This window comes from Orbicella faveolata, unplaced genomic scaffold (assembly GCF_042242905.1).
Source record: "Orbicella faveolata isolate gen_17 unplaced genomic scaffold, um_ofav_v1 contig_26, whole genome shotgun sequence".
NCBI lineage: Eukaryota > Metazoa > Cnidaria > Anthozoa > Scleractinia > Merulinidae > Orbicella > Orbicella faveolata.
The window spans coordinates 7,807,501-7,827,745 of record NW_028301554.1 but is presented as its reverse complement, the minus strand read 5'-3'; the positions used below and the strand labels follow the sequence as shown (position 1 = coordinate 7,827,745).

Genomic DNA, 20,245 nt, shown 5'->3' with positions numbered 1-20,245 from the left:
AAGTGAATTAGTGGAAAATAGAAGTTTTTTAAACCAATCACAATCACAGAAAATATAATTTTTATGATTACGCTAGTTATTTAAACTATTCATTTATCACTCACATGACAGAATGTAAAACTAGGAAATTAAAAACCAAGAGAATCATAAGCTCTTGTAATAATACATAAGGGAAAGTAAAAGTACATTTCGCAAATGATTCACAGAACACAAGAACATGACTCACTCTTCTTGAACTTCAACCTACAAACAATGTTTCTCGTCGAAAAGCAAGGGAAGCCTATCTGATACAAAGAGACCAAACACTGGCAACAGATGGAACCAACTGACCAAATGAACTTTGACAATTTCTTTTTATTTAATTTATTTTAGATTAAGTTTTTTTCCGGCGATATCTATATCACATATTTTATTAGATATCGCTCTTTATCACTGTCATTATTTTCTATCGTGTTTGACATTGTATATATTTATTAATCTTATCATCTTATATCTACGTGTAACTTCTACTAGTTAAGCATTAACTGCCATTGTAAACTGTAAATAGAATTCAAATTTTAGAGCCGTTATTTTAACTTGCGTTATAAGGGGATCTTTGTTTACAATATTTGCCTCAATAGCATAAGTAACTCAGTTAATGAACAAGCTACAAAAATATCAGCTCTGAAAATTGAAATGGCAGAGCACAATTAACTGTCCCAAGGATTTTGAGCCCAACATATTGGATACTTTTTGTGCGACGCGGATTTAAAAACTAAAAATTTTACAAAGGTAGAATGCATGAGCTCATTAGCGCTTTCCCCACCCAGATGTTGTCCAATTCCTCCTTGAATGTCACACCTAGAGTGCCAGAAATTTCACCAATTTGGTTTTATTTACACTTTGGGTGACTACTTGTGCGAAAATGTCTTAAGGAAGAAACCTGGCATACCAGTCAAGCAGTTTACGTTACGTGGCCACTCACTGTAAGTTTCTTTTCTCTAACTTTTGATATTCCATCTCGAATTTGTTCATGCTCTGTAATGCTAGTTTCCAGCAAAACTTGTAGATTTCCTGCTATCCTTTTTTTGCAACTGAAACCCGCAGATCTTAAGCGCGCAAAAGAGCATGGGAACGATTTAGATCATTTGGTGACGTCAAGCGTCCGAATTATGATGTCAGGGGTTGACAGGATGCAAACGCCTAGGTACTAGTTTGGAAAAGCTATTTGTTTCCAGTCTCTTCACCTTGAATTCACGTTATTCAGCGGTATAAAAACCGTTTTAACAGAAGGCACTTGAATTTAATGCATGCATTAGTGAACGCATACCAATTTCCAATTTACTTCATATAAAACAACACAAAGCATTTTAAAAATAAATAATAAATAAATGAACAAATACATTAAAAAAAGTGAACGATTTATTTGAAAAAATAACAGAAAACACTTTTCCGTAGTAACCAAATTTCGTTATATTTTTATTGCAATCAAGCCAGTTTTATATCACTTCCGTTGACCTAGAAGCGTACCCTTGCAAGGCACTATGCATGCAATTATAAAATTTAAAATCTTTGCATTGTACTGAAGTAATTTGCCCTTCCCTTATATCAATCGTAAAATGTACAAATTCCTCTTGAATATCACTTTATTTTACAGTTTCCACCTTAAGTTATTTTAATAGGCAAATCGACATGTTTCGGGATTAGGATATCACCATGACAACAAGGTTACACTAAAAACACTCGGTAATGGTGTATTTGAGAAACTTCAAACAAGATTGAGTTAAATGTACCTTCCCTTTATGAAAAAACCAGCAAAACATGACAAATGGCAAACGGGGCCAAATACTGTGCCCTAGGTTTAATTATTCAGATTTAAGTATTATAGGAAAACACCCTAATCCTCCATAGGTAAAAAGATGGCGGCTGTACATTTTACTACAATACCATGCGAGCCTAATACAGCCCGTAAAATACAAAAAAAGCTATATTTTTGCAGTATTTTTCCTTGTGCTAGCCACATTATGTATTCTAGGTTTGAAGGTTTTAGAACGTTTCTTTGCGTTTTTATGAGCGTTGTCTAAGTTTCTGTGCGCTAAGAATTGTGGGTAAATGTACCAGTCGCCATCTTTTTACCTACGGCGGATTGTGCTAGAGTTGTAATGAACGTAACAATTGAAACAAATGAGTTCGATTTATACAGTTGTTGTTGTTGTTGTTTTTTTTTTACACGACTGACACTTCTTACAATACTAACATTACCTACAATACAGTACTTACATTACTTACAATACTAATATCATTTACGACACTACTGCCATTACTTACAATACAACTAATGGAAGTTTCGTGCAAAAATTTTGAGAAATTAGAAATAACTCAAGAGCTGTATTCCAATGGAGAAATACAAATCGGTAGATTGAAAGCTTATGACATAACTCATGTTTCTATTGTAACAGATTCCTATTTAGACCTAAATGAGAAATGAGATCATTTAGGATTAGAAAGGTTGAATACAAATTAAGGATTTTTTAAGGTGTTAAGACTAGCCAACGCAACAAGTTCTCAATGACAGAGGTTTGTGAAACTGTTTATAATTCAGGTTTGGGTTAAAAGTGTGAGGAGCGTAGCAGTCAAATAGTTCGTAAAGAAGGAAATTACTTGTTTTCGATCCGATAGTTCAGGCGGCAATTAACTAATATCCTATTGTGATTATAAATACTAACCTCTCTTGAAATCGTAATTACATGTTGTTTCAGTTTTCCTTAAAATGATTTTTCCAATTCTGTGCTACATTGTAATTTTTTTTAGTTTAACCAGCTTTATCTCTATTCTGATTGATTATTGCAGTATGTTTCCCAGGCTTTGTTTTATCCTACTAAATAATAATCTAAAAACTACATTAAAATTCCCAGACAATGAAAATACAGTTTGAAATTCCCAGATACACCCCAAATTATCTCAAAATATGTTTCTACGCAGACGTAAAAAGATAAATAATTTTAGCTTTACTAATTGTACTGCCATAGATTGTCAATGTTTCTTTAACTTGACATTTACTGTTCACATAGTTTATTCAAATAATGTCAACACAGTTTGTTATGTGTCAGCGAATTTGCTAAAAAGAAAACTGAAAAAAGAAATAAAACGGAAAAGATTTTACAGCGAAAAGAAGTTCGTAGACGCTGATTAATTTTGTTTTCATAAGCTCTGTGTTCAGTGTAACAGTACAAAAGCTCATGAAGTGCTGTAGTTTGTCAGGTTGGTTCCATTGCTCGTGCTGGGAACATGAATTTTTGGGACCCGAGGGCCTATTCGTTGTGTACGTTTTTTAAAGCATTTTGCTCTTTTCATTCCCAAAAAGATGTTCTTTATCTCGCTTCTAAAACTTCCATTATAATAGCCAAATATCAGAGGATTTAAAACTGAACTCGCTAATGACAATACATCAAATGTTACCTCCAGTACATGAGACATCAATGGACCGTTGTCGAGTTCGGCCACTTCCTCTTCTTCGCTCTCAGCCCTCTCAAAGTTGTCTTCTTCAAAATTAAAAACTTCCATGGTTTTCATAACAAGCCTGGGACCCCAGGTAACAAGATATGTAAGGACAATTACCACCATCATCTTTACAGCTAACATCTTGGTCTTGTCCCTCTGTTTGTTTATCATCTTTCTACGAGCGCGACTCCATAAAACACTCACAACTTTACCGTACACGACTGCCATAAAAACCAAGGGAATTACAAATGAAAACAAAAGGAACACAGACCAAGATATACGTGAAGGCGGGCCAGGCATATCGTAGCAGCTTGAAATTTTTTCCAAGGTTTCGTCGTCCACTTCAACTTCACGTGTCATGCTGTACAAAAATGGAGCTGAACACAGTAGACTGTAAGTCCATGACAATGCAATTACGTTTCGACTATGTTTCCAAGTGACTGTTCGAGCTCTAAAGGGATGAACAATATGAATGTAACGATCAAGGGCAAGTCCGGCCAGGACAGCAAATGTAACCGCTAAAGTGGCATATCTACAAAACTCTCCAATTTTACACGTGAAATCGCTCCTGGCAATAAGCTGGTCTTCTAGCAGATCTGGAACGGCCAAAATCCGAAATATAATGTCTGTAATGGCTAAATTTAGTAAATGAAAGTTGGCAAAGCTCCTCAAGTACTTTTTCTTACGTACCAGTATCCAACAGATCATGGCATTTTCGAAAATTCCGCAAATTATCAAAATCCCAACGATTGCAAAACGTGCACGAGAGATGTTATCAGGAGTGGATCCGAATTCTTCAAATAAATACTCTTCGTCGAAATCAGGAAAATTTTCGTCGTCTGTGAAGTTCCAATCCATGATTAATCAGGCTTCCTTTTCAATCACCGTAAAAACGCTTGCTTCAAGATACAACTTTCCAAACGTAACATCTACACCAATATACACGGTGCACTGAAAGTCTACGAAAACTGTTTTGAAATATTAAAAAGAAAATTCTGCTTGGAAATCTTTCAAATCGGACAGAAGCGTTTGTAAAAGGCAAAATGTGGTTTGTTTTTTCAACGGGAATCGTTTTAACCAGCTGCTTGGTAAAAAGGTGCATTGCACTAGTAATAGAGGCAACTGTAGATAGCTTGACTTTCCAATGTCAGCTTGACATGTGACGAAAACAGTGAAACTACGGATGAAATTTGAGCGACGTTTTGACCTTCAACGCCATCTTCAAGTGAAATTAGCATATATATAACATATATAAATTTAAAACATGGGAATACTAAAAGTGATAATACTAAGCAATACCAGAAAAATGACAAACAATAGCTCTAAAATGTTCAAAGGACTTCATTAAGACAAAGGAATATGTTAAAGCTTTAATTTCACGCCCAATTTGAAGTGTTATATTGAAATTCACGATAATTTTACGTGATAAGCGCCTAAATTCAGTTTGTAAGTTTACTTGCCAAAGACGAGTCCAGCGTTTTCGTTGCACTTTGCAAATGTCATACAGGTAGGAAAACAAAACAAGAAAATTTAAGCCGAACACATAATAATGATCTCACTAAAAAAGTTAACGTTAAAGAGCAACGACGTTTCGACCGTTCGACGGTCATTTTTAACTTGAAAAGTAAAATTTTTGCATGCGCCCAAATATATACAATCGATTATAAGAATGCTAATGAGACACTGACTAAAACTCTGAAATATGTACATAGACACAATACAAGAAATAATTAAGTACATAGCTTCGCGCGGATCGAGTCACTCTGTCTGTTCAATTTTGATCGAAGTTTACGAATAAAAAGCATTTCAAAAATCAAACAGTCGAGTTTACTCTGACATTTTTCCAAAATCCTGAAATTGCTTCCAATGGTCTCTGGATCCTTTCCTGCTCATCCTTTACGCTCTCCCCGAGGGGGGGGAGGGGGTCGCTGCCATATATGGTTATATAGGTATGTGCCTCTGTGAAGGGTGTGGTTTTCAAGCAGTTTACTCTAGGATAGGGTATATAAATCAGCCCGTTTGGGTCTAGAAAAGGCTATCATTTTTCACAAAACTGACTAGTTGGTTGAAGATTTAGTCTAGACTAAGGAAACCAGGAATTTCCACTCAAAAATATAAACAAATCAAATCGGCATGTTTAAATTTACACAAATCAGCCTCAACAGTGTCGATAGATGGGGGAACTTGGGGAGTTTACTCTAGTATAGGATAGCAAAATGCAGCTGATCTAGCTCTGGTATAGGGCAAGGGTTCCAGAGTCCCAGCGGCACATCCCCACCCAGAAATTCCCAAAGTACCCCCCCCCCGGCCTTTACATAATTGCCTATTGTCGATCGCTTATGTTCCTCCACACGTTGATGTAGGTGTCGACTCGTGAAGCCGACATGGTCTGCATTGCGCAGACCACACTTCTAATAATAAACGTTTTGTTGATTCACAATTGTTCCTGTGGTTTGAATTGTCCTTTGATCAGTTGTGACTTGTGTAAACAGGCTGCACAACGGAATCAATCTTTCGACTGAGATCACCGAGTTGGTGTCTTACCGCATTCGCCGATTTCTGGTCTTGGAACGGTGAGACAATTCTGATGGAGCATCTTGTTCATCGGATACTTGTTGTTTAAAACACACATTTTCAGTAACTTTCATTTCAATAAAATGTCTGATGGTGTTCTCTACGAGGGTTACGACACCCTCAGCAAAATGCCCGATGTTTCATCTGCCTCTGAATTCTTGTTAACACTGAATGAAATCCACCCCTCACTCAGCTTCACAATGGAACTCGAAGACAACGGAAAGCTTCCCTTTCTTGGAATGGTGATTATCAGAAATGGTCCCTGATTAGATACGAAGGTCTACGTGAAACCGACCGATACTGGGCTTTTACGGCATTACCAAAGCCATGTTGACGTAAGGTATAGACATTCTCTACAGAAGACAATGTTAAACCGTGCGTTCAAACTCTCCTCGAATTGGCGGTTCTTCCATCATGCGCCTGCATTTTCCCAAGACCCTCGCAGAGAACACCACCAGACATTTTATTGAAATGAAAGTTACTGAGAATGTGTGTTTTAAACAACAAGTATGCGATGAACAAGATGCTCCCATCAGAATTGTCTTACCGTTCAAAGACCAGAAATCGGCGAATGCGGTAAGACGCCAACTCGGTGATCTCAGCCAAAAGATTGATGCCGTTGTCCAGCCTGTTTACACAAGTCAGAAGATCAAAGGACAATTCAGACCAAAGGAACATAAACCTCCAATTGTGAATCAACAAAACGTTGTTTCTTATTAAAAGAGTGGTCTGTGCGATGCTGACTATGTCGGCTTCACGAGTCGACACCTACATCAACGTGTAGACGAACATAAGGGTTGTGTCCTGGTGTACCGGTACACAGCGGGAATAACCATTGTACTTCTTTCTTTACGAACCTTTGTTTAGCTGTTGAACATTGTTGGGTCTTTTGTATCGGTTCTTGTGAACCGGTACACGAGGACAGAACCAACATAAGTGATCAACAATCCCGGCAATCACGTAAAAGATGAGCCCGGAAAGGATCCAGAGACCATTGGAAGCAATTTCAGGATTTTGCCAAAAGAAAATGTCAGAGTTAACTCGACTATTTGACTTTTGAAATGCTTTTTATTCGTAAACTTCAACCAAAATTGCACAGACAGAGTGACTCGATCGGCGCGAAGCTATTTACTTAATTATTTCTTGTATTGTTTTCATGTAAATATTTTAGAGTTTTAAGTCAGGGTCTCATTAGCATTCTTATAATCGATTGTATATATTTGGGCGTATGCAAAAATTTTACTTGTCAACTTAAAAATGACCGTCGAACGGTCGAAACGTCGTTGCTTTTTAACGTTAACTTTTTTTAGTGAAATCCGTTTCTAAAAATTTGTTGATTCAAACATAATAGGGAAGCCATGTTAATTAAGAAATAGTAAACATGTACCGTATTTCTATTTAAACAATAGAGTCTTTCTGTCGAGGAACTATCGGCTGATAGTTGCCCCGCGGAATTTGATGTTCTTAAAACAAATATTTGCCCGAGAAGCGAAACTTCGAGGTCAAATATGCTAGTTTTAAGAACATCAAATTTCCAAGGGACAACTATCAGACCGATAGTAAGTTCCGAGACATAAACACTTTACTGTCTTTATTGTTCACCACTAAATTTTCTTCCGCGCGCCAGTTCAAAAATAACATTGAAGTGTTTTCAACTTTTTTAGATGAACGCAGTCAAAGCCAAATGAAAAATTTAAAAAAGAAAGTAAACAAAACCCACTTGATACAATTTCAATTGTTTATTTTTTTTTATAAAATCGCTTGTTTACAGAAAATTTTTCACGGACGAGTACTATCCATCCGGGTGTTTTCCCCGGACGGGCACCATGGGATGATGGCGTCTCTCCGCGAATACACACTATCGCGTAACGTGATCAATTTAAACCAATAAGAATCGGAGAAAATTTAGTGGTGAACTATAACGAGTTATAAAAACACGAGTGGAAATTTGGGAGAACGAGAAATGCTGTGGGAACACGAGCCGTAGGCGAGTGTTTCCACAGCTTTTTCGAGTTCTCCCAAACTTTCACGAGTGTTTCTATAACTCGATAGAAACACGGAGAACATGTTTCCTATTTCTTTTAGAAAACACCGCGAAGAAAAAAAAGGAAAACAACTTGCTAACTGTGATTATCAAAATGTAAATTCTCTCTGCACGCGCCATCATTACGTCAACAGCTCGTGCTAGTTCTGTGTTTCTATTTAACAATTAGATTATGAGCTCAAGATTCCTGTCAGGTGATAGTTGATGAGGCCGAAGGCCGAATCAACTATCACCTCATAGAAATCGAGAGCGAATAATCTAATTGTTTTAGTAGAATTCTTACTAAAATTCACTGCAAATAACGGTTTCCAGTTATTTCTTGACGTATTTATTAAACTTTGCGCCTGAAAAAGATCGTTCGGATTGAATTGTCATTTAAAATTGAAGTTGTGTGCGCGCGCTTCAGTTTTTTCGATTATTTCAACCTTTTTAAAAGTCAAGAAACCGTAAATGTCCTTCGTTTCGACTTTTCAGGAATTTAATTACCATTTGCATCAAAATTGTCCTCCAAATCTTTGGAAAACGAAAAAACGTCGATTTTACCAAGACGACCTCCAGCCACTGCACACTAATGGCTGATAGTGTACAATGACTCAGCCAATCAGATTGCAGCATTTGCTTCAGTGTTCAGGTGGAATTCTACTAAAACTCGATAGAAACGCGGTACATGTTTTCTATTTCTTAAATGCTAATCAAAACAAAAGAGATAAGTTATATAATTCTGATGTGATGTGAATGTGAGTTTCCTGAAATGTAGTAAAAAAAAATTCAGCCAAGTTTCTTAAATTTATCGAAAAGCAAAACTTTATAACCTGGGATAAATCTGGGAAAGAAAAGTTTTTAGGAACACCAAAAAATCTTGAAAATTATCCAAGGAAAAGCGAACCACCATCGGTACGCTATTTCAAACCAGGACCTAGCTATAGTAACAGGCGAACCGAGGCACTAGCCTTGGTAAGAATTTGGAATTAATTTACTCGTTTTCTCTAATTAGATATTGCTTCTACAACAATATTAGTCTGGCTACATCCCTGTAATCCATCCATCAAACTTTTCTATATCGTTTCAAACCTCAACATTGACACCTTGGGAAAAAGAGCAATTTTTCACTCCTCCCCCGTTGATGATTTCAACTGACATAAATCTACCTGTTGTTAGGTTTTTTATATCAATGTAAGGCAACAAGTCTCGTACGCAGACGTTTTTATGGCAAGTCACGCACTCCAAATAAGAATGCGTGACAAGGCCAAAGAGACAATCTACGTGACAAGGCCAAGCTGTCTACCTTTCTCCTTTCAATGTGCAAAACCAAGATCTTTTGACAAAGCTAAGCTTTGATGATGTCGAAAATGTCAAAATTTGGTTTTGTTCGTTACAAAAGGGTATTGCAAATTAACCGATTCTTTTTTGTCACTTAGTTTTGTAAAATCGGTCAATGCTTGCGTTTCTTGGAGCCACCGCTGCAATCAATAGCCGCGGTCCACAGTTCTATAACTATGATAACCATTGCAAATTGTAAAGTTTAATTAATAGGCAGTTTGCATATGTCAACCAACAAACTGACATATTGACAATACATTCTTCAAGCACGTTATTTTTTTTTCCCAGAAATGAAACATTTGTTTACCAGTTACAATTTAGTCACTACATCGTCTACACTTATTGGCGCTCTGTCCTCCAAAACACAGTCACTTTTTGCAGTTTTTATTTTGTCGTCCAAAACCGTATTTTCAGTGGTTTTCGTTCTCGAGTCCAAAACGTAGGGATTTTGTTTCCCTGCCTCGGTTTTCCGTTTGGATTTTCGACCACATTTTGAGCAATTACAGCACTTCTTCAAGTCTTCTCTGAAAGACATGTTGTAATAACCAAATATTACTGGATTTAAAACTGAACTTGTAAAAGTAAAAAGATCTGTTATGTCATCAATGATGAGTAACATTGTGTAGTTTTTCTCCTCTTTAGTGTTGTCTTCCCAAGAAATTTCCTCGCTTTCCCAATCAATTGGATATTGCAAAGAGACAACCTCAAAAGCTTGTAGACAAATCCAAATAAGTTTCGGTCCCCAACTTATGAAATAGGCGACAACGATTACAATCATCATTTTCACAGCACGAAGTTTTGCTTAGCTATTTTTGAATTGATTACTTTACTTCGAGATCGCTGCCAGAGCACTTTTAAAACCTTGCTGTATGCCACAGCCATTAAAACCAGAGGGACTAAGAAAGCAAAAACAAGAAAAACACTTGAAGAGATTTGGAAAGGAACGCCTAAAGTCGAGAGGCAAAGCTCGTATTCTGTGTCAGCCGTAAGGTTCCAGTCAGCCTTTATGTACTTCATGCTGTAAAGGAATGGCGAAGAACAAAATGCTCCGTAAAACCATGAAATAATGACGGCATTTCGACTGTGTTTCCATGTGATGTATCTAGCTTTTAAAGGATGTACAATGTGGACATAACGATCAAAAGCAATTCCCAACAGGAGCGTGAATGTAACAGCCAATGTTGTGTAGGTTCCAAACGCGCCAAGCTTGCAAACAGCACTACTTCCATGTTCCACGGCGGTATATTCAATGGTTAGCAACATTGGTGTGAGAGCAAGTCTGAAAATAATGTCAGTTATACCGGGATTGAAGAGATGAAAATTTGAAAAGTTCTTCAGATGTCGTTTCTGGCGAAGAAGAACGCCACAAACAATGCAGTTTGTAAACTATTATTTTCAGGTTTCTTCAATTTTTAAGATAATTTTGTACGTGGCCAAAATAACTCAATAGCGTGACTGAACTCCTTTAAAATGTTAGCCCAGTTCTCAGGCATCGGAAAGATCTGCAGATCTCAGATCTCAACATTCAGTTTAAAACACGTCATTCATTCCTGGTATTTAGAATGTTTGCCAAATTCTCAGCTATCAATTAATTAAACATGTACAAACATATCCACAGTTTGAACTGCACAACACAAATGAACAGCTACATGGATTAACAAAACTAACAACGTTTTTTTGCTGACCATGAGTTAACTCTTTAGAGCCTTTTCATGCATGAAAAAAGCCACTTTAAAACTGCCTTATAACGAAACTTTTGGAAAACATTACTTGCTCAATAAGTACAATTAAGACCGCAGAAAAAAACATGAACTGGAGTATATTTACTCTAAATACTACAACAAAGCGTATATCAGTTTTAAATGAATTTAACACGAATACGACTTCTTGTCAGAGCTCTAAAACTCAATGTACATTTACTCGGCTAGGGTTAGAAGGTTATAAGTAATGGTAATAGGACTGAGTGGAGTCCAATTCGGTCGGTTATCATAAGAGTGATAACAAAATCGGACGACCGCGCAACGGGAGTCCGTTTTGTTTATCACGAGTATGACTACAGACCGAACTGGACGACACGAAGTCTTATTACCAATTAATCATAAAAATAACAATTTCCGAGAGAAGAAGAATAGCCAAGTTATGAAAGAAAGGGAAAATTTGCATTAAAATACCTACAAAGGAGATGTAAACGGCGCCACCGCGCCTCTTACCGGCAATTAGGCGCCAAAAACACGAAAGCAAGCGCGCGCATGCACGCACGTAACTACAACTTTGAATGTGATTGGTTGATTTAAACTACAACTTTGAATGTGATTGGCTTATTGAACTGTCCGATAACAAACTGTCCAATAACATTTTGGCAAGTGAATTAGTGGAAAATAGGAGTTTTTTAAGCCAATCACAATCACAGAAATTGTAATTTTTATGATTAAGCTAGTCATTTAAACTATTCATTTATCACTTACATGACAGAATGTAAAACTAGTAAATTAAAAACCAAGAGATCTAGAATCCTAATCTCTTGTGATAATACATAAGGGAAAGTAAAAGTACATTTCGCAAATGATTCACAGAACACAGGAACATGACTCAATCTTCTTGAACTTCAACCTACAAACAATGTTTCTCGTTGAAAAGCAAGTTAAGCCTATCTTATACAAAGAGACCAAACACCGAAAGAGATTCAACCAAATGACCAAACGAACTTTGGCTATTTCCTTTTGTTTAATTCAAATTTTAGAGCCGTTATTTTAACTTGCATTATAGGGGATCTTTGTTTACAATATTTGCCTCAATAGCATAAGTAATTCAGTTAGTGATCAAGCTACAAAAATATCGGCTCTGAAAATTGAAAGGGCAGAGCACAATTAACTGTCCTAAGGATTTTGAGCCCAATATATTGAATATTTTTTGCGCGACGCGGATTTAAAAACTAAAATATTTACAAAGGTAGAATTCATGAACTCATTAGCGCTTTCGCCACCCAGATATTGTCCAATTCCTCCTTGAATGTCACACCCAGTGCCAGAAATTTCACCAATTTGGTTTTATTTACACTTTGTGGGACTACTTGTGCGAAAATGTCTTGAGCAAAACACCTGGCATACCAGTCAAGCAGTTTACGTTACGTGGCCACTCACTGTAAGTTTCCTTGCTCTAACTTTTGATATTCCCTCTCGAATTTGTTCATGCTCTGTAGTGCTAGGTTCCAGCACAACTCGTAGATTTCCCCATATCCATTTTTTGCAACTGAAACCCGCAGCTCTTACGCGCAAAGAGCATGGGGACGATTTAGAACACTCGGTGACGTCACGCGTCCGAATGATGATGTCAGAGCTTAACAGGATGCAAACGCCTAGCTACTAGTTTGGAAACAAGGCTATTTGCTTCCAACCTCTTCACCTTGAATTCACGTTATTCATCGCGTATAAACACCGTTTTAACAGAATTTATGTGAAAAATGATAACAGAAAACACTTTTCCGAAGTGAACAAATTTGGTTATATTTTTATTACAATCAAGCCAGTTTTGCATCGCTATAGTTGACCTAAAAGCGTACCCGGAACATGCTGATTTGCCTATAAAAACAAATTAAGAAGGAAGGTGGAAACTGTACAATTAAGTGAAATTCAAGAAGAATTTTTACGTTTTACCATTGGTATAATGAAAAGGTAAATAACCTACAATGCAAAGATTTTAAATCATAGGAAATCGCCATGAAAACAAGATTACACTAAATAACTTGGTAATGATCTATTTGAGAAACTCAAAACGAGATTCAAACTTCATTTTATAAAAAACCAACAAAACAGGACAAATGACAAATGGGGACAAATAAAAATGACAAATGGAGACAAATAAAAGTGCAAGGTTTATTTATTCAGATTTAAGCATTATAGAAAAAAATCCTAATTATGCTGGAGTTGTACTGAATGCAACAATATGAAACAAATGAGTTCGATTCATACAGTTGTTGGAATCCCAGTCCTGAGTTTTTCCTTCAACCGCTCTATATCGCAACGAAGAGAGCACTGAAACAAGTCATTGCAAGAAGTATTTCAGAGTACTGCCAGAGGGTCGATTTTATTTCTTCCGTTTGGTTCATTCGGCCCGGAGTTGGACGTTTAAGTTGGACGTTTAGTGGGACGTTTTAAACGATGTTATTGGCAACTCTATTTAGACCTGAAGAAATCAGATAATTTAGGATTAGAAAGGTTGAATAGAAATAACGGATTTTTTAAGGTGTTAGGACTAGCCAACGCAACAAGTACTTAACGAAGCGTTAAAAATGTGAGGAGTGTAGCAATCAAATAGTTCGTAAAATTAAAAAAGGAAATTACTTCTTTTCAATCCGACAGTTCAGGCGGCAATTATCCTATTGTGATTATAAATACTAACCTCTCTTGAAATCGTTATTACATGTTGTTTCAGTTTTCCTAAAAATAATTTTTCCAATTCTCTGCTACATTGTAATTTTTTTTAAGTTTAACCAACGTAGTCATAAAAGTTACAATTTCCTCGATTTTGATTGGTTTAAAAAACTCCTATTTTCCACTAATTCACTTGCCAAGTTGTTATCGGACAGTTTGTTATCGGACAGTTCAATAGGCCAATCACATTCAAAGTTGTAGTTTAAACCAACCAGTCACATTCAAAGTTGTAGTTACGTGCGTGCGTGCACTTGCTTTTGTGTTTTTTGGCGCCTAATTGCCGGTAGGAGGCGCGATGGCCTGATGTTTACATCTCCCTTGTAGGTATTTTAATGCAAATTTTCCCTTTCTTTCATAACTTGGCTTTTCTTCTTTTCTCGGAAATTATAACTTTTATGATTAATTGGTAATAAGACTTCGTCTCGCCCAATTCGGTTCTGTTTGTTTATTGCAATATGTTTCCTCGGCTTTGTGTTATTCTAATTAAAATTAAAATTCCCAGACAATGAAAATACGGCTGGAAACTCCCAGATATGCCACAGATTATCTCAAATAGATTATCTACGCAGTCGTAAAACGATAAATAATTTTAGCTTTACCAATTGTACTGCCAAAGATTGTCAATGTTTCTTTAAATTCACATTTACTGTTCACATAGTTTATTCAAATAATGTCAACACAGTTTATTATGTGTCAAAAGTGCACTGAATTCGCTAACAAGGAAACTGAAAAAAGAAATAAAACTGAACGGAAAAGATTTTACAGCGAAAAAAAGTTGGTAGACGCTGATTTGCTTTCATAAGCTCTGTGTTCAGTGTAACAATACAAAAGCTCGTCAGGTGCTTTAGTTTGTAAGGTTCGTTCGTTTCCTGCTGGAAACATGAATTTTTGGGACCCGAGGGCCTATACTTTGTGTACGTTTTTTAAAACCGCATTTTGCTCTTTTCATTCCCAAAAAGATGTTCTTTATCTCGCCTCTAAAGCTTCCATTATAATAGCCAAATATCAGAGGATTTAAAACTGAACTCGCTAATGACAATGCTTCAAATGTTGCCTCCAGTACAAACATCAATGGACCGTTGTCGAGTTCGGCCACTTCCTCTTCTTCGTTCTCAACCTTTTTAAAGGCGTCTTCTTCAAAATAAAAAACCTCCATGGTTTTCATAACAAGCTCGGGTCCCCACGTAACAAGATATGTAAGGACAATTACCACCATCATCTTTACAGCTAACATCTTGGTCTTCGCCGTCTGTTTGTTTATAGTCTTGCTACGAGCGCGACTCCATAAAACACTCACAACTTTACCGTACACGACTGCCATAAAAACCAAGGGAATTACAAATGAAAACAAAAGAAACACAGACCACGAAATACGTGAAGGCAGGCCAGGCATATCGTAGCAGCTTGAAATTTTTTCCAAGGCTTCGTCGTCCACTCCAACTTCACTTGTTATGCTGTACAAAAATGGAGCTGAACACAGTAGACTGTAAGTCCATGACAATGCAATTACGTTTCGACTATGTTTCCAAGTGACTGTTCGAGCTCTAAAGGGATGAACAATATGAATGTAACGATCAAAGGCAAGTCCGGCCAGAACAGCAAATGTAACCGCCAAAGTGGCATATCTACAAAACTCTCCAATTTTACACGCGAAATCGCTCGTGGCAATAAGCTGGTCTTTTAGCAGATCTGGAACGGCCAAAATCCGAAATATAATGTCTGTAATGGCTAAATTTAGTAAATGAAAATTGGCAAAGCTCCTCAAGTACTTTTTCTTACGTACCAGTATCCAACAAATCATGGCACTTTCGAAAATTCCACAAATTATCAAAAACCCAACGATTGCAAAACGTGCACGAGAGATGTTGTCAGGACTGGATCCGAATTCGAAATCGTCGAAATCAGGAAGATTTTCGTCGTCTGTGGAGTTCCAATCCATGATTAATTAGGCTTCCTTTTCAATCACCGTAGAAACGCTTGCTTCAAGATACAACTTTCCAAACGTATTATCTACACCAATATACACGGTGCACTGAAAGTCTACGAAAATTGTTTTGAAATATTAAAAAGAAAATTCTGCTTGGAGATCTTTCAAATGGGACAGAAGCTTTTGTAAAAGGCAAAATGTGGTTTGGTTTTTCAACGGGAATCGTTTTAACCAGCTGCTTGGTAAAAAGGTGTATTCCACGAGTAATAGAGGCAACTGTAGATGGCTTGACTTTCCAATTCCAGCTTGACATTTGACGAAAACAGTGAAACTACTGATGAAAATTGGGCGACGTTTCGACCTTCAACGTCATCTTCAAGTGAAATTAGCATATATATAACATATATAAATTTAAAACGTGGGAATGCTAAAAGTGATAATACTGAAGCAATAACAGAAAAATGACAATGACGCTTGCTTTTGTGTTTTTTGGCGCCTAATTGCCGGTAGGAGGCGCGATGGCCTGATGTTTAGATCTCTTTTGTAGGTATTTTAATGCAAATTTTCCCTTTCTTTCATAACTTGACTTTTCTTCTTTTCTCGAAAATTATAATTTTTATGATTAATTGGTAATAAGACTTCGTGTCGCCCAATTCGGTTCTGATTGTTTATTGCAATATGTTTCCTCGGCTTTGTGTTATTCTAATTAAAATTAAAATTGATGTGAAGTTTATATGAAATAATTCATATATGAACTGCGGTTGTAGATGAAAGTGAAGAATGATCATCGCAGTTAATTTTCCAATTTAAGCAATTGGAAAGAAGAAGCCTGAAAAAAAAAATCAGGGCTTCAACGGGGTTCGAACCCGTGACCTCCGCGATGCCGGTGCGATGCTCTACCAACTGAGCTATGAAGCCACACATTGGGAGCGAGGTCAATTAGTCGAGCTCATATCTTCCCGTGAGGAGTGAAATGATGTGAAGTTTATATGAAATAATTCATATATGAACTGCGGTTGTAGATGAAAGTGAAGAATGATCATCGCAGTTAATTTTCCATTTTAAGCAATTGGAAAGAAGAAAAATTAATTCCCAGACAATGAAAATACGGTTGGAAACTCCCAGATATGCCACAGATTATCTCAAATAGATTATCTACGCAGTCGTAAAACGATAAATAATTTTAGCTTTACCAATTGTACTGCCAAAGATTGTCAATGTTTCTTTAAATTCACATTTACTGTTCACATAGTTTATTCAAATAATGTCAACACAGTTTATTATGTGTCAAAAGTGCACTGAATTCGCTAACAAGGAAACTGAAAAAAGAAATAAAACTGAACGGAAAAGATTTTACAGCGAAAAAAAGTTGGTAGACGCTGATTTGCTTTCATAAGCTCTGTGTTCAGTGTAACAATACAAAAGCTCGTCAGGTGCTTTAGTTTGTAAGGTTCGTTCGTTTCCTGCTGGAAACATGAATTTTTGGGACCCGAGGGCCTATACTTTGTGTACGTTTTTTAAAACCGCATTTTGCTCTTTTCATTCCCAAAAAGATGTTCTTTATCTCGCCTCTAAAGCTTCCATTATAATAGCCAAATATCAGAGGATTTAAAACTGAACTCGCTAATGACAATGCTTCAAATGTTGCCTCCAGTACAAACATCAATGGACCGTTGTCGAGTTCGGCCACTTCCTCTTCTTCGTTCTCAACCTTTTTAAAGGCGTCTTCTTCAAAATAAAAAACCTCCATGGTTTTCATAACAAGCTCGGGTCCCCACGTAACAAGATATGTAAGGACAATTACCACCATCATCTTTACAGCTAACATCTTGGTCTTCGCCGTCTGTTTGTTTATCATCTTTCTACGAGCGCGACTCCATAAAACACTCACAACTTTACCGTACACGACTGCCATAAAAACCAAGGGAACTACAAATGAAAACAAAAGAAACACAGACCACGAAATACGTGAAGGCGGGCCAGGCATATCGTAGCAGCTTGAAATTTTTTCCAAGGCTTCGTCGTCCACTCCAACTTCACTTGTTATGCTGTACAAAAATGGAGCTGAACACAGTAGACTGTAAGTCCATGACAATGCAATTACGTTTCGACTATGTTTCCAAGTGACTGTTCGAGCTCTCAGGATGAACAATATGAATGTAACGATCAAAGGCAAGTCCGGCCAGGACAGCAAATGTAACCGCCAAAGTGGCATATCTACAAAACTCTCCAATTTTACACGCGAAATCGCTCGTGGCAATAAGCTGGTCTTTTAGCAGATCTGGGGGACCGTTCATTTTTTATGAGGGAGGGGGGGGGGGGGCTGGTGGGATTTGGGAAGTACCATTTAAAAATCGCATGACCCCCCTCCCCTCAGCTTACCAATTTTTTCACATAGCCCCCCCTTACAGCGGTCGTTTTTTGGGATGACCCCCCCTCCAAAAAAAAGAATTGAACAAAAAATATTTAGATTTCAACTTTTTTAATATTTCTCTATTATCCCCCTACTTCACGTTATTGTGCTCACTATGAAGACAATATTTACGATCTCTATACGACAGAGAGCTGTTGTTTAAAAAACAAATCAAAAGAAAGAGAAGTCAATTTCGGATCTCCTAGTTATGGCTCACCCTGAGCGTGTGGCATTTGGCCTCTCATTGGCATCTTCCTCATCTGAATTGATGAATGCAAGAATGACGTCACTTGAGTCATCTTCTCCCCCAGAGTCAATGGCATCACTGTCATACTCATCATTGTCACTTTCATCCCTTTCACTGCTGTCAGCACTTGTCCTGTTGTCATTTTATGTCAATGTCCTGGCATTTCTCAGTGTTGGTTGGCCAGCTCTGAGAGGACTCTTCTGCTACAAGCATGAATGTCTTACAATTGCCTTTACTTTCTCACTCTTGCTGCTTCAGCCCGTGGTGGTTTGAGTACTTGTTTAGTTCTGGAACACGTAGCTTTTTAAGCTTGGTTAGATCTTCGCACAACTCAGTCCAAGGATAGTCCTCCTCCCTACTTAACTTTGCCTATTCTTCTGCTCTCTTTTTCCTTTTAAATTCCAGCACTTCAAGATGCTGAAGATAATCCACCACAAACTTCGATTTGACAATAAACTTATCTGCAAATAGAGCAACGCTCTCTGGGTCAGATAAAACCAGCCTGCCACTTCCATGCTCTTTCTTCTTTATATTGTTAATCCAATCGGGGAAAGAGCGCATTACTACATGAGCATCATGAAAGAGACTCATTCCAAAATGCGCAATAATGGCGAAAGCGACGAGTCATTTAAGAAAAGGTTTACAGCTGAACAATCCAGGCAGTTTGACATCTTACAAGCAAAAGAAGCAATCTTTCTAAGTGCGGATGGCTGTTCAGAAAGGGCGACTGAGTTTTTCATGCAAGGGTACCAGTTGAAGCCCAGTGATGGAAGAAAACTGAACTTCTCCATCAAAGAGCACAGAGCAATGGTGGAAAAGTTGAATGTCATATTGAAAGATGTAAAGGAACACGATTCCACACTCTTTCAGTCCAATGGGCTTGCTTTAAAGCAGGACGAAGAATTTGCCTACAGATTTAATGTAAAACAGATCAAATGTACAGAAACTAAGTTGACGAAGGTCACGCAGGACATGGAAGCACTAGAAAATAAGAAGAACAATTATAACAGCATATTCAAAGGCATACTCAAACAGCACATCAACATAAGGAGAAGGAAAAAAGAAAACCGCAGAAAGTCAAATGAAAGAAAGAGGAAGCGGACTGAAAACAACGTCCAACGAGTTTATGGAATCTGTGTTGGAAACCCGCTAGGAAATGATCTTCCACAATGCCTTGTGTACCCTCCTAGAACGGCCGTCCCGGAAGAGTGTCTTAAAGTTGAGGATGTTGCCACGTCGATACTTAGAAGAGATGGGCCATACATCGCACCGCTCTTGGAAGGAACTTATTTGACCAATGCTGCAAGAAGCAGAATCACCACCAACCTTGAGCGGGAAGTTAGAGATTATGTTTACACCTTCATGTACCCTGAAGAGTACACTCTGACGGAAAGCATTGCTGCTTCTTGCAGCATTGGTGAAAGAGACTCCCATAGCAGCACAAGCGGCGACGAAGAACTCGACGACAGCGGAGATGAAGATGAGTGCCAGTGAAAGTTGCATTCGAAAATAACAGTGTTAAATACTTCTTTTCAGTAGCTACAAATGCTTTTTGTCACCAAACGTTTTTTTAAAGCAGAAGGAAAGTTTGTAATAAATTTGTATCCTGCCTTCTATGTTTATTCTATAGCAATTTTTTTGTTATTCAAACATCATGCCATTTTAAAGTTTTACTAAAATATTTCACGTGACCCCCCCTTTTTCCCTTATTTTTTTGGGATGGCCCCCCCTCGAAAGCCATTTTTTTTCGCATGGGCCCCCCCCCAAATCCCACCAGCCCCCCCCCCTCCTACCTTACAAAAAATGAACG

The 20,245-nt window shown here is 37.5% G+C and overlaps 2 protein-coding genes, 1 non-coding gene and 3 pseudogenes across 3 annotated transcripts; 1 reads left to right on the top strand and 5 right to left on the bottom strand.

Annotated features, from left to right (window-relative positions):
- Positions 1-1,427: 1,427 nt before the first annotated feature.
- Positions 1,428-4,646, bottom strand: LOC149107979 (galanin receptor 2a-like). Its single transcript, XM_089296189.1, has one exon. The coding sequence runs from the start codon at positions 4,336-4,338 to the stop codon at positions 3,217-3,219; it is 1,122 nt and encodes a 373-aa protein (XP_089152315.1). The 5' UTR covers positions 4,339-4,646; the 3' UTR covers positions 1,428-3,216.
- A 1,491-nt stretch (positions 4,647-6,137) lies between these two features.
- LOC149107978 (uncharacterized) lies at positions 6,138-6,774 on the top strand (annotated as a pseudogene).
- Positions 6,775-9,604: 2,830 nt separating this feature from the next.
- Positions 9,605-11,217, bottom strand: LOC149107977 (pyroglutamylated RF-amide peptide receptor-like; annotated as a pseudogene).
- A 2,059-nt stretch (positions 11,218-13,276) lies between these two features.
- On the bottom strand, positions 13,277-16,894 carry LOC149107975 (galanin receptor 2a-like). Its single transcript, XM_089295733.1, has one exon. It carries the CDS (start codon positions 15,785-15,787, stop codon positions 14,693-14,695), a length of 1,095 nt encoding a protein of 364 aa, XP_089151859.1. The 5' UTR covers positions 15,788-16,894; the 3' UTR covers positions 13,277-14,692.
- Trnaa-ggc (transfer RNA alanine (anticodon GGC)) lies at positions 16,621-16,693 on the bottom strand. The gene has a single exon. It is a non-coding gene; the product is annotated as a tRNA-Ala (tRNA).
- Positions 16,895-16,986: 92 nt separating the features above from the next.
- Positions 16,987-18,130, bottom strand: LOC149107974 (QRFP-like peptide receptor; annotated as a pseudogene).
- Between the last annotated feature and the right edge of the window lie 2,115 nt (positions 18,131-20,245).